Source organism: Leptopilina boulardi, unplaced genomic scaffold (genome assembly GCF_019393585.1).
Source record: "Leptopilina boulardi isolate dan_hultmark-lab unplaced genomic scaffold, ZJU_Lbou_2.1 LbouV2_70, whole genome shotgun sequence".
NCBI classification, from domain to species: Eukaryota; Metazoa; Arthropoda; class Insecta; order Hymenoptera; family Figitidae; genus Leptopilina; species Leptopilina boulardi.
In genome coordinates, this window is record NW_026138017.1 from 1,345,150 (window position 1) to 1,359,703 (window position 14,554).

Here is a 14,554-nt window from a genome sequence, read left to right on the forward strand (position 1 = left end):
GGATCTATTAATTATAGATTTAATTAATTATACTACAATAAATTATTGGAATAATTTCAATAATTTTTAATTACAGATTAATATATTCATATTAATTTAAAATAATTAATAATTAATAATTTATAATGAAATTCAGTTTAATAATTTTAATTATATAAATATTCTTGATGTTTACAATTAATTTTATACTGTATTTTAATCTATTTATCCGATTAATAATAATATTATTTTTTGATTATTATTAATATCAAATTATTAATACATTTATTTTTTTTATTCATATTAAATTTTTGCTTCCCCTAATTTTATTTTCCATTTAAATTATTGCAATCACGTGCAATAATAATATTCCCTTGCAATTTAAAATTTGCTTCTATTGAAAAATTTAATTGAATTTTAATTTATATACAATTACAATTAATTTTTTCTTATTTTAATTATATTAAGGGGGATTTAAATTTTTGCAAATCAGCTGTATAATTATATAATTATGTTATCAAAATTAAATTAATTAATTTAATTATACGAATATAAACAATAAAATAAATTGGTCCGTATAATTATTAATCGCATTTATAAATATTGTATAAATTATAAAATTATTATTAAGTAAAAAAATAAATTAATTATAATTTATCATTATATAATTATGGATTCCAATTATTTTTTATTTTTTAAATTTTTCAATAATAATTTTTTGTTAATAATTAAGATTATACCAGTGCTTATTCCAGAATCTTCCATATCCCGAAGGTTTCTCTTTCGATTCACCAAACCAAGAATAGATTCAATGCTATGTCTTGGCGTGCTGCTTGTAGGTTTTGCTATTATTGAATCCTGACTATTTTGTGAAACAGTCTCAACCAATTGCTGCGAATCCATGGCTTCAAATTTCATACGTGTTTTAATTATTTATCACCAATTTTCCCAAAGAAACATTTTTTTTTATTTTCTAAATAGTGTAATATTTTTCTAAATAATTATAGTGGCAGTAACAATTAACTGATGAAGATATTAATTACATTCCTGTTTATTAGTCACACTGTTAATAATTAATGTTACACTATATGTAGCATGTTCCACTTAATTTTTTTTTCAAAAAAAAAAAAATAATTCACACCTACGTTCACATTAGACAGTTATACGAAACACTTATAAATCACTATTTGGTCAATTCTCACTTTTGAAATTTCACTAAAAAAAAAAAAAAAAACTATTTAGAAAATTGATGATCGCCAATAATCTCGCGATATTTTTTGAATTCTCATCTTTTAGATACAAATTTTTATCTCACGATTGTTTATTTTTTTCTTCTTATGCCCCTCATCTCTTGTGGAATCTTTTTTGAATTGTAATGATTTTAGTCGAATTAATCGAATTGATCCAAAAGGATATTTATAGATAGATCTTCAGTTCGATTTTTAGTTTAATCTTCAGTTAAATCTTCAATTATTCAGTGAGATCTTCAGTTTGTTCTTTAATTTCATCTGTATGTCTAATTTTTAGCTAAAAATCTGTAGTCTAATTTTGAGCTAAATCTGTAATTAGATCAACCAATAATTTTCTGATCCTTAAATACAATCCAATGATCTTGATCCTCAATAAATAATCTGATGCTCCACTAATCCTCCGATTGTATATATTAATAATTAATGATGATTTAATCAGGCACAGATAAAAATAAATGATTGAATGAAATCGCGTGAACAATTTCGAATGAATATAGGAGAGCGAAAGAATATATATATATGTATATAATCTGAACAACGTGCCTGGTGCCGCAGCGAAAGCACGAGTTAGACTTGTTGGTGGAGTGTATAAGCAACCACATCAACCATATATCCATCGTGGGGAAGGCTGTACCGGAATATGGAGGGCGTTACCAGTGACGACCAATACAAAATCAGATGACACAACCATCGACCAATGAATGTTGGGATTTACTAACATGGCGAGGCAGTGGTTCTCAATAGACGATGAGGAAATTTTCAATAACATGCGCAAAAGTGAGAAGAAAGACTAATGTGAGGAAAAGAGAAAGATAAATTTTAAAAGGGGGAGAAAAAAAGAGACAAAACACATCCCAGTGAAGGAAGATGAGATGATCGAGACAGAGAGAGAAGAAAACAAAAGGAGGAACTTTAGAAGAGAGAAAAGAATTTTGGTGCAACCGAAAGAGAAAGAGAGAAAGGGATGAAGAAAGAGGGGCTGACTAAAGAGAGGGATTATATTGAAGTAGTGGTGGCAGAGTCCGGCATTTGATTCAAAGCGCAAGCGTCATCAGAGTGGGTGTCGAGAGAGGGTTGCTTGCTGCAACATCAACGTCGGCAGAGGTTGATTCTTGCGGCGGATTTTGGCATTCTTGGTAATTGCCAGAAACGAGGTAAAGCTTACCGCTTATACACGCGGGGTAAAACGTCATCCGACGGCGCGGCGCACTGATTCGTCCATATATATGTATATCATCCACTTGAATGGCGCACTGCCTCCCTCTAAATATATATATATATATATATATTTATACCTCTATGAGAATTAAAATATTATTTTCCTTTATAGAAAATTGCGCTGAGGAGCAAAAAGGAAAGTGTATCATTTTACCCCATTAGGGTAAATGCTATGAAAATCAAACTTCTTTATAATCTTCTTATGTTTGTAAGTAAAGAGGATTAGGAAAAGTTGATTTTCATATAGTATTTACGATGGAAAAACAACAAAACGATTTTTGGATGATGAGAAGTGAGAATTATAGTAAAGTGGATGAAACATAATTGATTTCTAACCAATTGAAATTGTATTATTTCACTACATTGAAGTAAAATCACCAAGAAATAATTATAAACAATTGGCTTGCCACTTTACTAAATTTTGTCATTGAAATGAATTTTGTACCAATTAGTCTAAAATTTCTCTTCTGGAAATGAATCCCAAACCAATTGGCTTGAATCTTATTATTAAATTGAAGTAAATTTAATGCGGAAGAAATGGATTTTCTACCAACTGGCTTCTGACCCTTCTTTACATTCAAGTTAATTCTGAATGTAATGGATTCCCAACTAATTGGCTTGACTCTTTATTACAAAGTTATAATTCTGAAGAAATTAATTTCCAACCAATTGGCCTACTGACTCTTCATTAAATTCAAATTAATTCTGGAGAAATGGATTTCTAACCAATTTGCCTGATTCTCTATATTTAATTGAAGTAAATTTACTCCTGAAGAAATGGATTTCTAACCAATTGCCCTAAGATTTCACTATACAGTGAAGTAAATTTACCCCTGAGAAAATGGATTTCCAACCAATTTGCCTGACTCTTTACTACAGTGACGTAAATTTCCTCTCAAATTGGATTTTTCATCCAGAAATGGATTTCCAACCAATTGGTCTAACTCTCTATTAAATTGAAGTAAATTTACCCCTGAGAAAATGGATTTCCAACCAATTTGCCTGACTCTTACTACAGTGAAGTAAATTTCCTCTCAAATTGGATTTTTCATCCAGAAATGGTCTAGCCTGACACTACTAAATTTTTCATCAACAAATGCGGATTTTCTCACCAATTCTTCCGACAGTTCGTTAAATTGAAGCACACGGAGAAAAATGCGAATTGTATTCTACTTTACATAGTACGGAACTAAAAAATTTTGTTTGGTATACAAAAAATCTGTAAATTGCAACTCCAACAATATATTTATTACTATGCAACAAATTTTTAGTTGTCAACAAATGAATTGTTGTTTTAGTTCCAAATCTGGAACTAATAAATTTTATTTGGATGTTAAATCTGCATTGTTGCACTACTTATATACTGCAACAAATTTTTAGTTGATGTTACAACAAAATTTTATTGTTTCTTACAACAAATTTGTATTGTCTTACATCTTCCACCTGTAAGAAACAATAAAATTTTGTGGTAACAACTAAAAATTTTTTGTTGTATATTTAGTGCAACAATGCAGATTTAACGTCCAAACAAAATTTACTAGTTCCACGTTTGGAACTAATAATTAATTTTTCTCCGTGTAAGGTAATCATTAAGTTTAAATGTATATTTGTAACCAATTTACCTCGCAGTTAAATTATTTATCATCAATAAATAAATTTCCATATTGGTCCAAATACCGAATTTTATATATATTCCAATACATTTTTGATACATTTAGCGATTATTGCGAAAAATTAATATTCTCAATTGATTCGAGGTAATTAATATTTAATTTTCAAAACTTCTATATATGGAAAAAAACCAATTGTTCCTCGATTTGGAATTTTTGTTATCGGGTCGCATTGATAAGCAAATTAATGGCTAAATGAATTTTGGTCATTTCGCTTGAGAGATTTCACGGTCGGGCACACAATAGTATAGAGGAATATAAATGTACAAAAGAAAAGTATAAACTTGTGAAAAAAAAACATTTTTCGTCTCTGAAAAATTGGCGTTCGGCAAAACGAACCTATTTTCTATCCCCCTTTCCATTATTTTTTTTCGGTCCATTATTTAATGTCCCGCGAAACCTCCGCACGCGAAATGAAGCCTTGTTTCCCGTTCCACAAATATATATATATATATATATATACACAATTGGGCAACCTATATCGTTGTTACCATTTGGCGTTTCAGCCCACAGGAAAGTGCACACGCCCACAGTTCTACCACAAAAGATATCCGCTGTGTGTAACGAAACGGGTAGCCATTCAAAATCAATCCAACTATATACATACATGTATATATGTACATGTATCAATACATATATAGAGTGTATATACATATATAGAGAGAGAGAAAATTACACGTTTTGGATGAATTTTCAGCATCCCCTGATGCTTGTATATGAAGGCGCAGTTTTGTATATACATATATATATATACCAAATCCCCGCTTTTTTTTTGCCGCGTATACACCGGTCAGTGTGAGATTGAAAAATTTGTTTTTCTCCAGCTATAGACTCGTCCATTTCATTCAATTTTCCCTCGTCACGAGAGACAAAAATATTAATGGATGACCTCCATTTTCCCTCATCCCTATATACTATATATGTATATATACATATATATATATTGCCATAACCTCTCATCCCGTGCGCGCGGTGGATACCACACACTCCTCTTTTACGAGCTTCGTTTCCACTCTATTTACAATGTTTTTTTTTTATTGTTCATTTTTATTTTCGTTTAGTTTTCTTTTCATTTTTTTTTTACGTTTGTATATATAAAACTAAAAATAAATTGCGGTTGAGGAATTAGAAACTAATGGCTCTTGTGCACTTTGTAAAAATTCATTTCTCTCTCTATGTATATATAAATAAATGCGCACGCCAGTAAAAATAGAATTAATGTTTTTATATTTGATACAATTTTTATATAAAAATTGAAATTTTTCAATTATAACTATTTAATTATAGTTACTTTATACTAACGAAATAGTTAAGCTGACCAACTAAATGGTAACATTAACTAATATAAATTAGTAAAAACACTATTACTAACGAAATGGTTAGCCTGACTAACTAAATGGTAACAGTAACTAATAAATTAGCAAAAATATACTCTTACTAACGAAATGTTAATCACAACCAATCGCTTCTCACAGTGCAAATATTCGCAATTAATGATAAATTAAAAATTAATTACACAGGGTGATTTTTATTTTCCGGACCCCCTAAAAAATTTTTTCACCAGAGAAAAATGGAAAAATGAATAAAGTATAACTTTTACCATCACTGAGAAAAATGTTTAGTCAGAGCAACCAAAATTTTGTTGGGCCAACAAAAGAATTTTGTTTGGTATTTAAGCAACCAAACTATTTGTTTGAGTCAACCAAAAAATTTGATTGAGTGTTTTTTGTTGGCATAACAAAAATGTTTGGTTAGCTCAACCAAATTTTTTTTGTTAGGTTTTTTAGACCAAAACTATATTTTGTTGTGTAAACCAAATTATTTTGTTGTGTTAACCAAATTATTTTGTTGTCGTAACCGAATTTTGGTTGGAATTTAAAAATGTTCAACCAAATAATTTTGTTGGCCTAACCAAATGTTTGGTTGAGATAACTCTACGACTTTGTTTGAGCCAACCAAAATTTGGTTACAAGAACCAAAATATTGCCTAATCAAACAATTTTGTTGCAAACACTAAATTTTGTTTTCTCAATGGCATACTTTAAAAAGTATATAAAACCAGAACTTTCCGCAGTTTCTGCGTATTTCTATCAATCACTCAGAAAAAAGATATATGTTTGAACTAAATGTACAATTTTTTATATTTACCCAATTTTTTGGTTAGTTCAAACAAAATTTGTTTAATTCAAATAAATATTTATTTGATCTAAATAACTGTTTGGTTTATTTTAATAAATTTTTTTCAACAAAGAAAAAATTTGATTGAGCTAAATAAACGTTTGGTTTATGCAACCAAATATTTGGTTAACTGTGTATATCAATGCATTTATTTTGTTGATTTAACCAAAATTTAGTTGCTACAAATTTTTTTCTCAGTGATTTTTTACAAATATATATATAGTAAAATTTACTATTTCCAGAATAATTTTTACTATATTTCTGTAGTAAAAAAAATTGTCAGAAACTGCGGACAGTTCCGGTTTTACTTTTAAAGTATAGTAAAAGTTACTATATATATATAGCAAATAATGGACAATTTGGTTGATTTTCCGCATTTACCGGAAGTTTTACGGAAACGTTACACCTGTATTATAAAGAAAAAATTCCAATCCGTAAAGAAAAGAATTTTAGCTTTTGAAAAAAAAAGAGTTAAAAAAAGGGGACCGTTATATTTTGAAAACGACAAACATTTAAGAAAAAAAAAAAAAAAAAAAAAAAACGCCACTGGGCATATAAATATATTTCTAAAGAGAAACGAAATTTAATATCACGCCTATTTTATTTCAATCGTATCTCTCTTTTCTTATTCTTTTTTTTTCTTCTCTGGCTTGCGGTGTGTGTACAGTATTATTTGCCATTATAAAAATACATTGAAACGAATGGGGCATTTATTGGGTCGTTTCAATAATAAATAAGTGAATCGAATGACCATATAGCTTCCGTTAATACGTATATATATATATATAGGAAACAACGGATTAGGCGACGAAAATCCCTAATACTAGATCCTTCTCTCGTGCGCACTCAAATCATACATATAATCGGTTCGAGAGGCTATCCCGCTGGGAGTTTTGCCAAACTTGTCAAGAATTTACTGAAATCCTTCTGAACAAAGAGTGCAAAACAGCCACCCGCTGCATCAAAGAACGTGCTGAAAGAAACACCTTGTATTTGACAAATCTTATATTCTTCTCTCGAGTGGCCTATACCTCTCTCTCTCTCTCTCTCTCTCAGGGTCGCAATAAACATCACGAGAAAATTTCATTATTTAATATTAAATTAAATTTTTATTTATTTCACAATGAAAAAAAATTTCTTTCATTAAAATACTCGATTGACTATTATCAAATAAATATTTATTTGTATCAAATAATTATTATTTGAGATGGTATCCCACTTGGAAAGATTCCCCGGAAAGAGCCCCCTGGAGGTTCTATCAGAATTCCGCTTGGAACTTCCAACGTAATTCCGTCGGAATTCCATGAGAGTTCGAAAGAATTTCCGATGGGATTCCGACGGAATTAGGACTCTAAAAATTTTGAAAAAAATTAATCGGAATTCCGTCGGAATCCCATTGGAAGTTCTTTGGAACTTCGATGGAATTCCGACGGAATTACGTTGGAAGTTCCGGCGGAATTCTGATAGAACCTCCATGGGGTCACTTTCCGAGGAATCTTTCCAAGTGGAATTTGTTTTCAAATACAAAAATTATTGTTTTAAATACAATTTATTTAATTCAAATAAAAATTATTTGATTCAAGGAAATATTTATTTGATAATAGTCATAAGTATTGAATCAAATAATTTTTTTTTTTCAGTGGCAAAAGAAAAAAAATTCCTTATAAAATAAATGATTTATATTTTTTGTATTTTATAATTAATTATAATTTTATTTTTTTATATTCTATATAATTCCAAATATAAATTTTTAATATTCTATTTTTTGTTTATAATAGAAAAACAAATTTACATTTATTATACCCCCGTTCGGATATAGAAAAAAAAACATCTATTTTTCTCTCTCTCGAGATACAAACAGCTATTTTACTCTCTTGGGATAAAAAACGATCATTTTACTCCCGGCGAACAATATTTTTTTGACAAAATTAATATTTATTTGTTAATTTTGTTTGTTATTTTCATTTATTATGTTATTAATTTTTTTTTGAATTTTTTCTAAATTTTTAACGAAAATAACTTTTTAGAGAATAAAATATCTATTTTTAACCCTAAGGGAGTAAAATAAGTTTCTAATCTCAAGAAGCAATATTGGTTTTAATCCTATACAAGGGAGAAAAATAGCTTGTTTTTACACTACAAAAATTTTAAAAATGAAAAAATATTTTCACATAAAATTTAATTGCAAAAGAAAAATTAAAACTTTTGTTATAATAATTTTTCTTTTCTAAAAAAAAAAAAAAACGGAAATCGAGAATTAGTACTTTGCTGATTTCTGAAAAATTTGCTTATATATAGCTTAAAAATTATATTTCTTAGGGGGATTAGAGGTTTACTCGGCTCTGGGGGTTTTTTTTTCTTTAAAGAATGAATTCAGTAGCATTTGCGGCTCAAGGAGGAAAATTGGAGCGGATTTTTTTTTCGCCGCTTTCAATGGATCATCACACAATCGCCTCTAAGGTTTTCTCTGCTCATCGACCAAATTAGGCCTATCTGCCGTCGATCGACAGCAGCTGTATATATGGGGCCACCAAAAAAGCTTCAGAAAAATTTTCTGAAGTGCGCCGCGTGCTCCTTCAATGGAAATAAGAATGAGCTCACTCCACGATGATAGAGAGATTTGCAAACATATATATATATATATTTTTTTTTTCTTTTCCCGAAAATCGGTCTCCCCTCCTAAGATGCTTGCTCTTTTTTTTCGAGGGATTTTTGTTGCCATTGTTGACGGCTGATCGACGAATTTGGTTTTTAGATCGCATCGAGGTCAACTATTTATATATTAGAAAAGTGTCAATGACAGATATATATATATATTATAAAGATATCGAATTTCAAAAAAGATTCAAAATTTCTTAACGAATAAAAAATAATTTATATTTTCCTTTTTTCTACAAAATTTGAAAAATAATTTTTTTTTGAAAGAATCCTTTTTTTTGGCAAATAATATTGAATTGTAAAACAAATTGCAATTTTAAATAACAGAATCATGATAAAAAAAGAGGAATTTTTTTTCAAACAATTGAAAATTAAAAAATATATTCAATTTTTAATAACATTTTAGAATCATACAAAAAAATAAAAATCCCTTTTATTATTAAATATTCAATGTTGAGAGTTTTAAAATAGAAAACATTTTCAAAGAAAAAAATTGATTTTGAAAAAAACGTAAAAATATTTTTTTCCAATTATTATGTCTATGTATACGAATTTATGCTGTTGAAACAAATACGATTGTGGTTATAACGTCCAGTTAATGTACATTTGCAATGAACAATAATGCTATTTCCTTCGAATAGATACATACATGTATATATATATATAGAGTAAATATATTATCAATTTCGTACTATGTGTATTTCAATAATTCTATGTGTACTTAATCATGCTTATCAATTCGCTGAACTCAATGATTAATCTCCGCTATATACTATTTATCCAATAGTAAATAATATAATCAAGGAGAAAATAAAAAAAAAAAATTCAAATATTTGGAAAATTTTAATGCAATTTTAATAATTGAGATTTTTATTTTAGCAAAAAAATTCCCACATTAACGGTAAAAATTATTAATAACAAAAATAATTTATTTATTTAAAAAGATGAATTTTTTAAGCTTTTTAGGTATATGACAATGGAAGGAAACGATCCTTTTTAATATTATCTAAATATATCCTCATTTAACTGAAAAAACGCTTGTCTCGAGAAATATCAAATTTTGAAAATATCTTTTAATTTCTTTCGGTATACGCAGTCAAAAAGATCTTGATTTTTTGGAAAAAAGCTTTTAAAGTCTAAAAAGTCTGATGACAAGTTACGTTTTAACTGGATCCCATTAAGAGATATATTTGATAATATCTGGGAGTTTGTGATTAGATAATTTTTTTTTTGTATCAATAACTTAAATCTCCTAAGAACCGATTAGTTTATATATAACCTTTCAAAAAAAAAGAAAATAACTGTTTTTTTTTAAGAGAAAAATTAAAAAAAAAAAATTTTCTATATGTATGAATTTTCGATGGAACACGTTTATTATAAAGTTTTCAAAAGATTTCATAAAGTTTCTAAAAAAATATACAAAGTTTCTAGAAGGTTCCATAAAATTTCTAAAAGTTTCTAAAAAGGTTGCATAATTTTTCTAAAGGGTTTCTAAAAGATTTTATGAAATTTTTACAAATTTCCATGATTTTTTTTATCTATAAAGCATTTTGAAAAGGTTCCACAAAGTTTTTAGCACTACAGAAGAAGATTTTAGAATTTAAGACAAAGTTTCTATAAAGTTCTATAAAGTTCTATAAAGTATATATCTATACATAAAATTTTATAAAGCTTCTATAGAAAAGGTTCTACCAAGTTTCAACAGTTCCACAAAGTTTCAAAAAGGTTCTAGAAGATTAAATGGAATTTTTACAAGTTTTCATGATTTTTCCATATAGAAACAACTTTCAAATGGTTCCATGAAATTTTTAGAAGCAAAAAATTGAAGATTTAAAAATTTTAAATAAAGTTTCTGAAAGTTTCCGGAAAGTTCCACAAAGTACACCTATAGAAGGTTTCAGAAAGCTTCTATGTGTTCTTTTAAATTTTACAAAGTTCCACAATGTTTCTAAAATATTCCAGAAGATTTCATATGAAATTTTTACAATTTTCCATGATTTTTTTTTATATAGAATATGCATTTAGAAAAAGTGCCACACAAAGTTTTTAGCACAGATGAAGATTTTAGAATTAAAGATGAAGTTTCTAGAAAGTTTTATTATATAAAGTATACCTACAGAATGTTTCAAAAAGTTTCTATACAACGTGTTCTACAAAGTTTTAACAAAGTTCCATAAAGTTTCTAATAAATTCAAGAAGGCTTCATAAAATTTAAAAAAAAACATATGATTTTGCTAGATAGAAACTAATTTCAAAAGGTTCCACAAACTTTTTATGCAGTACAGATAAAGATTTTAGAATTTAAGATAAAGTTTCTATATAAAGTTCCATAAACTATATACTTCATAAAGCTTCTACAGAACCTGTTCTACAATAGTTTCAACAAGGTTTCCACAAAGTTTCAAAAAGATTCTAGAAGATTACATGAAATTTTTACAAGTTTTCATTATTTTTTCATATAGAAACTATACTTTCAAATGCGCGGTTTCACGGAGTTTTTGGGGAAGTAAAGAAGAAGATTTTAGAATTTAAGACAAAGTTTCTATAAACTTCTATAAAGTATATACCTATACAGAAGGTTTCATAAATCTTCTACAGAACATATATATGTTCTACAAATTTTCAACAAGTTTCCTTATAAAGTTTCCAGAAAATTTTTAGAAAGATTTCACGAAATTTTAACAATGTTCCATGATTGTTCCATACAGAAAGTATTTTTCAAAAGGTTTGACAATGTTTTTAGAAAAAATAAAAATTCTACAACTGTGTTTTATATATATATATATATATATATATATATATATATATATAAAAAAGCACAGTTCGTCGGTTGAGGGGAGAAAGATGACAATTCAGGTAAGTTTTGAACAACATGCCATTTCAGCAAAGATTTGAAAAACATGCCTTTTCAGATGCGTCAAACTTTTTGGTTATTTCAAATTAAAAGTACTGTGACATCACTGCGATTAATGTTAGTAATTATTCTGTAAAATTAATCTTAAACATTCAATAAGGGACATCAGAATATAAGTTATAATACTTTTTGTTTTTTTATTTTATTTCTTTTCGTCTAAAATGCACAAAATGATTTAACACTTGAAATGTCATGTTTTTCACATTTCTGCTGAAATGGCATGTTTTTCAAAACTTACCTGAATTGTCATCTTTCTCCCGTCAACCGACGAGTTGTAGAATGGATTGTTCCATATAGAAAGTATTTTTCAAAAGGTTTCACAAAGTTTTTAGAAAAAATAAAAATTATTCTACAACTGTGCTTTTTATATATATATATATATATATATATATATAAAGCACAGTTGTAGAATGGATTGTTCCATACAGAAAGTATTTTTCAAAAGGTTTCACAAAGTTTTTATTTTTGAGAAATACTTTCTGTATGGAACAATCATGGAACATTGTTAAAATTTCGTGCAATCTTTCTAAAAATTTTATGTAATATAAAAAAGAAAAAGATTCGAAACATTTGTAGATAATAATCAGTGATTCAAATTAGAACTGATGCTGTGTACATATATATACACTATTATCCTGGTGCGCTTGATAACGATAATAATCTTTGGGTGCTTTAAAGGAGAGAGAGAGGAGAAGCGTGTACAGACCTCCTAAATTGACGAGTTGCCGTTCATTCCTGCGCGCCATGCTACAGGTATATACGACGACGGTTGACTTGATGAAATCATGCCGCCAGAATTAAGCGGGTATATCCCGCTTATGCGTATAGGTTTATGTGCGCCTGTGCACATCTATTACACAACATCACACTACAATATATGTATATAATATGTAAATGTGTTTCACACATACACAATTCCTGTGAATTTATATATATATATATATATATATATATATATATATATATATATAGTAGTTGCATGTTGAGGAACACGTGTTGATGAAAAGCAGGAGGACTCGAGGCTTGGCTCCAATTGGCGGGAGCAAGACAACGGTAGGAGTTAGCTGCAGTGTATACACAGTTAATTAAGCTCGAGTACCGTCGAGGAGCAAAGGAGTGGAGGTGGAGGTGGAGCAAAGGAGACATTGCCAAAAGGGGTGAGCGCGCGCGAAACAGAGAGAGAGAGAGAGAGAGAGAGACAAGTCAAGAGAGTAAAGAGAGGTAATGTATAAATGTGTTTTCCAATGAGAGCGACAGCGACAAGAGACATTCTATCCTGTGGGTTGCAAAGGTAATTTACTCTCTAGATGTGCAGACTCAGTGGTTCTCAGCGTCACGTTAAATAATAATCACAAATAAAATACCCACTCTTGTGTCAGAAATTAATTTTTTTTTTTACTATTAACACTCGGAAATGTTTGGAAAAATACCCTTTTACCGCTATCTAGGTCTGCCAAACCCATAAATTGCCAAAAATATCACGTTTACCGCTCTCTAGGTCTACCAGACCTCGAAAACCTATAAATTGCCAAAAATATCACGTTTACCGCTCTCTAGGTCTGCCAGACCGCGAAAATCTAGAAATTTAAAAAAAACACGTTTACTACTGTCACGGCCTGTTAGACCTTACTGCTTTTTTATAATTATAAAGAATTTTAGACCTTTTTTTCTTTTTGTAAAATTTTAGTTTTAATATTTCTAACATCAGGATACCGTTGTGTAGTTTTTATGACACCCTCTGTACGCGCCTATATAGGGACGATTTGTCGTTGTACAAAAAGCACAAAATTAAATTTCGCTCCCTCGCGCTCGCAATATAGAAAATGTGTGTGTGTGTATATATATGGCAAAAGCAGGGGATTCGCTCTCTCTCTCTCTATACTATATTCTCTAAAGTCGCGTCGAATTTTGTCAAGTGGGGGAAAAGACTGACTGTATCATCCAATGGCGTTTTTTTTTGGGTGGGGGTGAACGTTATAACTATATATCGTTTGGTTTTGCCCTGAGGCCAATTTCGCTAACCCGGTGTTTACCGATGCCCAGGGCGCTGTTAAATAAACTACCCAAATGGGAGAGAAAGAGAGATACATACGTAACGCGCGCGCGTGTGTCTCTTCATTATTTCACTACATCTCTTTCATGCATCTAATCATTGCCTATGTTTGTTCCCTATATTTTTCTCATATATTCCCTTTATCATTATTTTCGATAATTCATTTAAAAAGCACTTTTACAGTATACACGAATTTTAAATCACTTGTTTATATATATATTCATATATTCAAAAATTATACTCATTTGAAAAAATTATTTATTTAAATTTTTATTTCTACAAAATTATTTTGAATGAAATTTTTTGTTTATCGCAAGAATTTCAATTTTACAAAGTATTTTTTGAGTGTATTTTACAGAGAAATTACTGTAGCACAAAAATATCTATTTGGATTTATAACAAAATTTTTTAAAATTAATATTTACTAATAATAATAAAAAATAAATTTAGAATATTTTGTTATTTCATTGTTACAAATAGAATAACGATCCACAATTTGTCTAATTATGCGGTATAATCGAGACTTGTGATCTTTGAGTTGGAGTAATTTTAGAAGATATAATTATATAAGGTATATATGTATATAATAGAACTCTTAAGGACTCATTTATAGAGATCATAATGAAAGTTACTA

At 28.7% G+C, this 14,554-nt stretch overlaps 1 protein-coding gene across 11 annotated transcripts in view; it reads right to left on the reverse strand.

Annotated features, from left to right (window-relative positions):
- LOC127290510 (retinal homeobox protein Rx2-like) overlaps positions 1-14,554 on the reverse strand; it is a 390,969-nt gene that overhangs the window by 43,747 nt on the left and 332,668 nt on the right. The window contains exon 1 of one of the 11 annotated variants that reach the window (XM_051319121.1): positions 720-1,814. The exons of the other annotated variants lie outside the window; for them this stretch is intronic. Coding sequence (XP_051175078.1) covers positions 720-897 — 178 coding nt within the window. The 5' untranslated portion in view covers positions 898-1,814. Of the gene's footprint in view, positions 1-719; positions 1,815-14,554 lie in introns of those variants that run through there. 11 annotated transcript variants of the gene reach the window in all.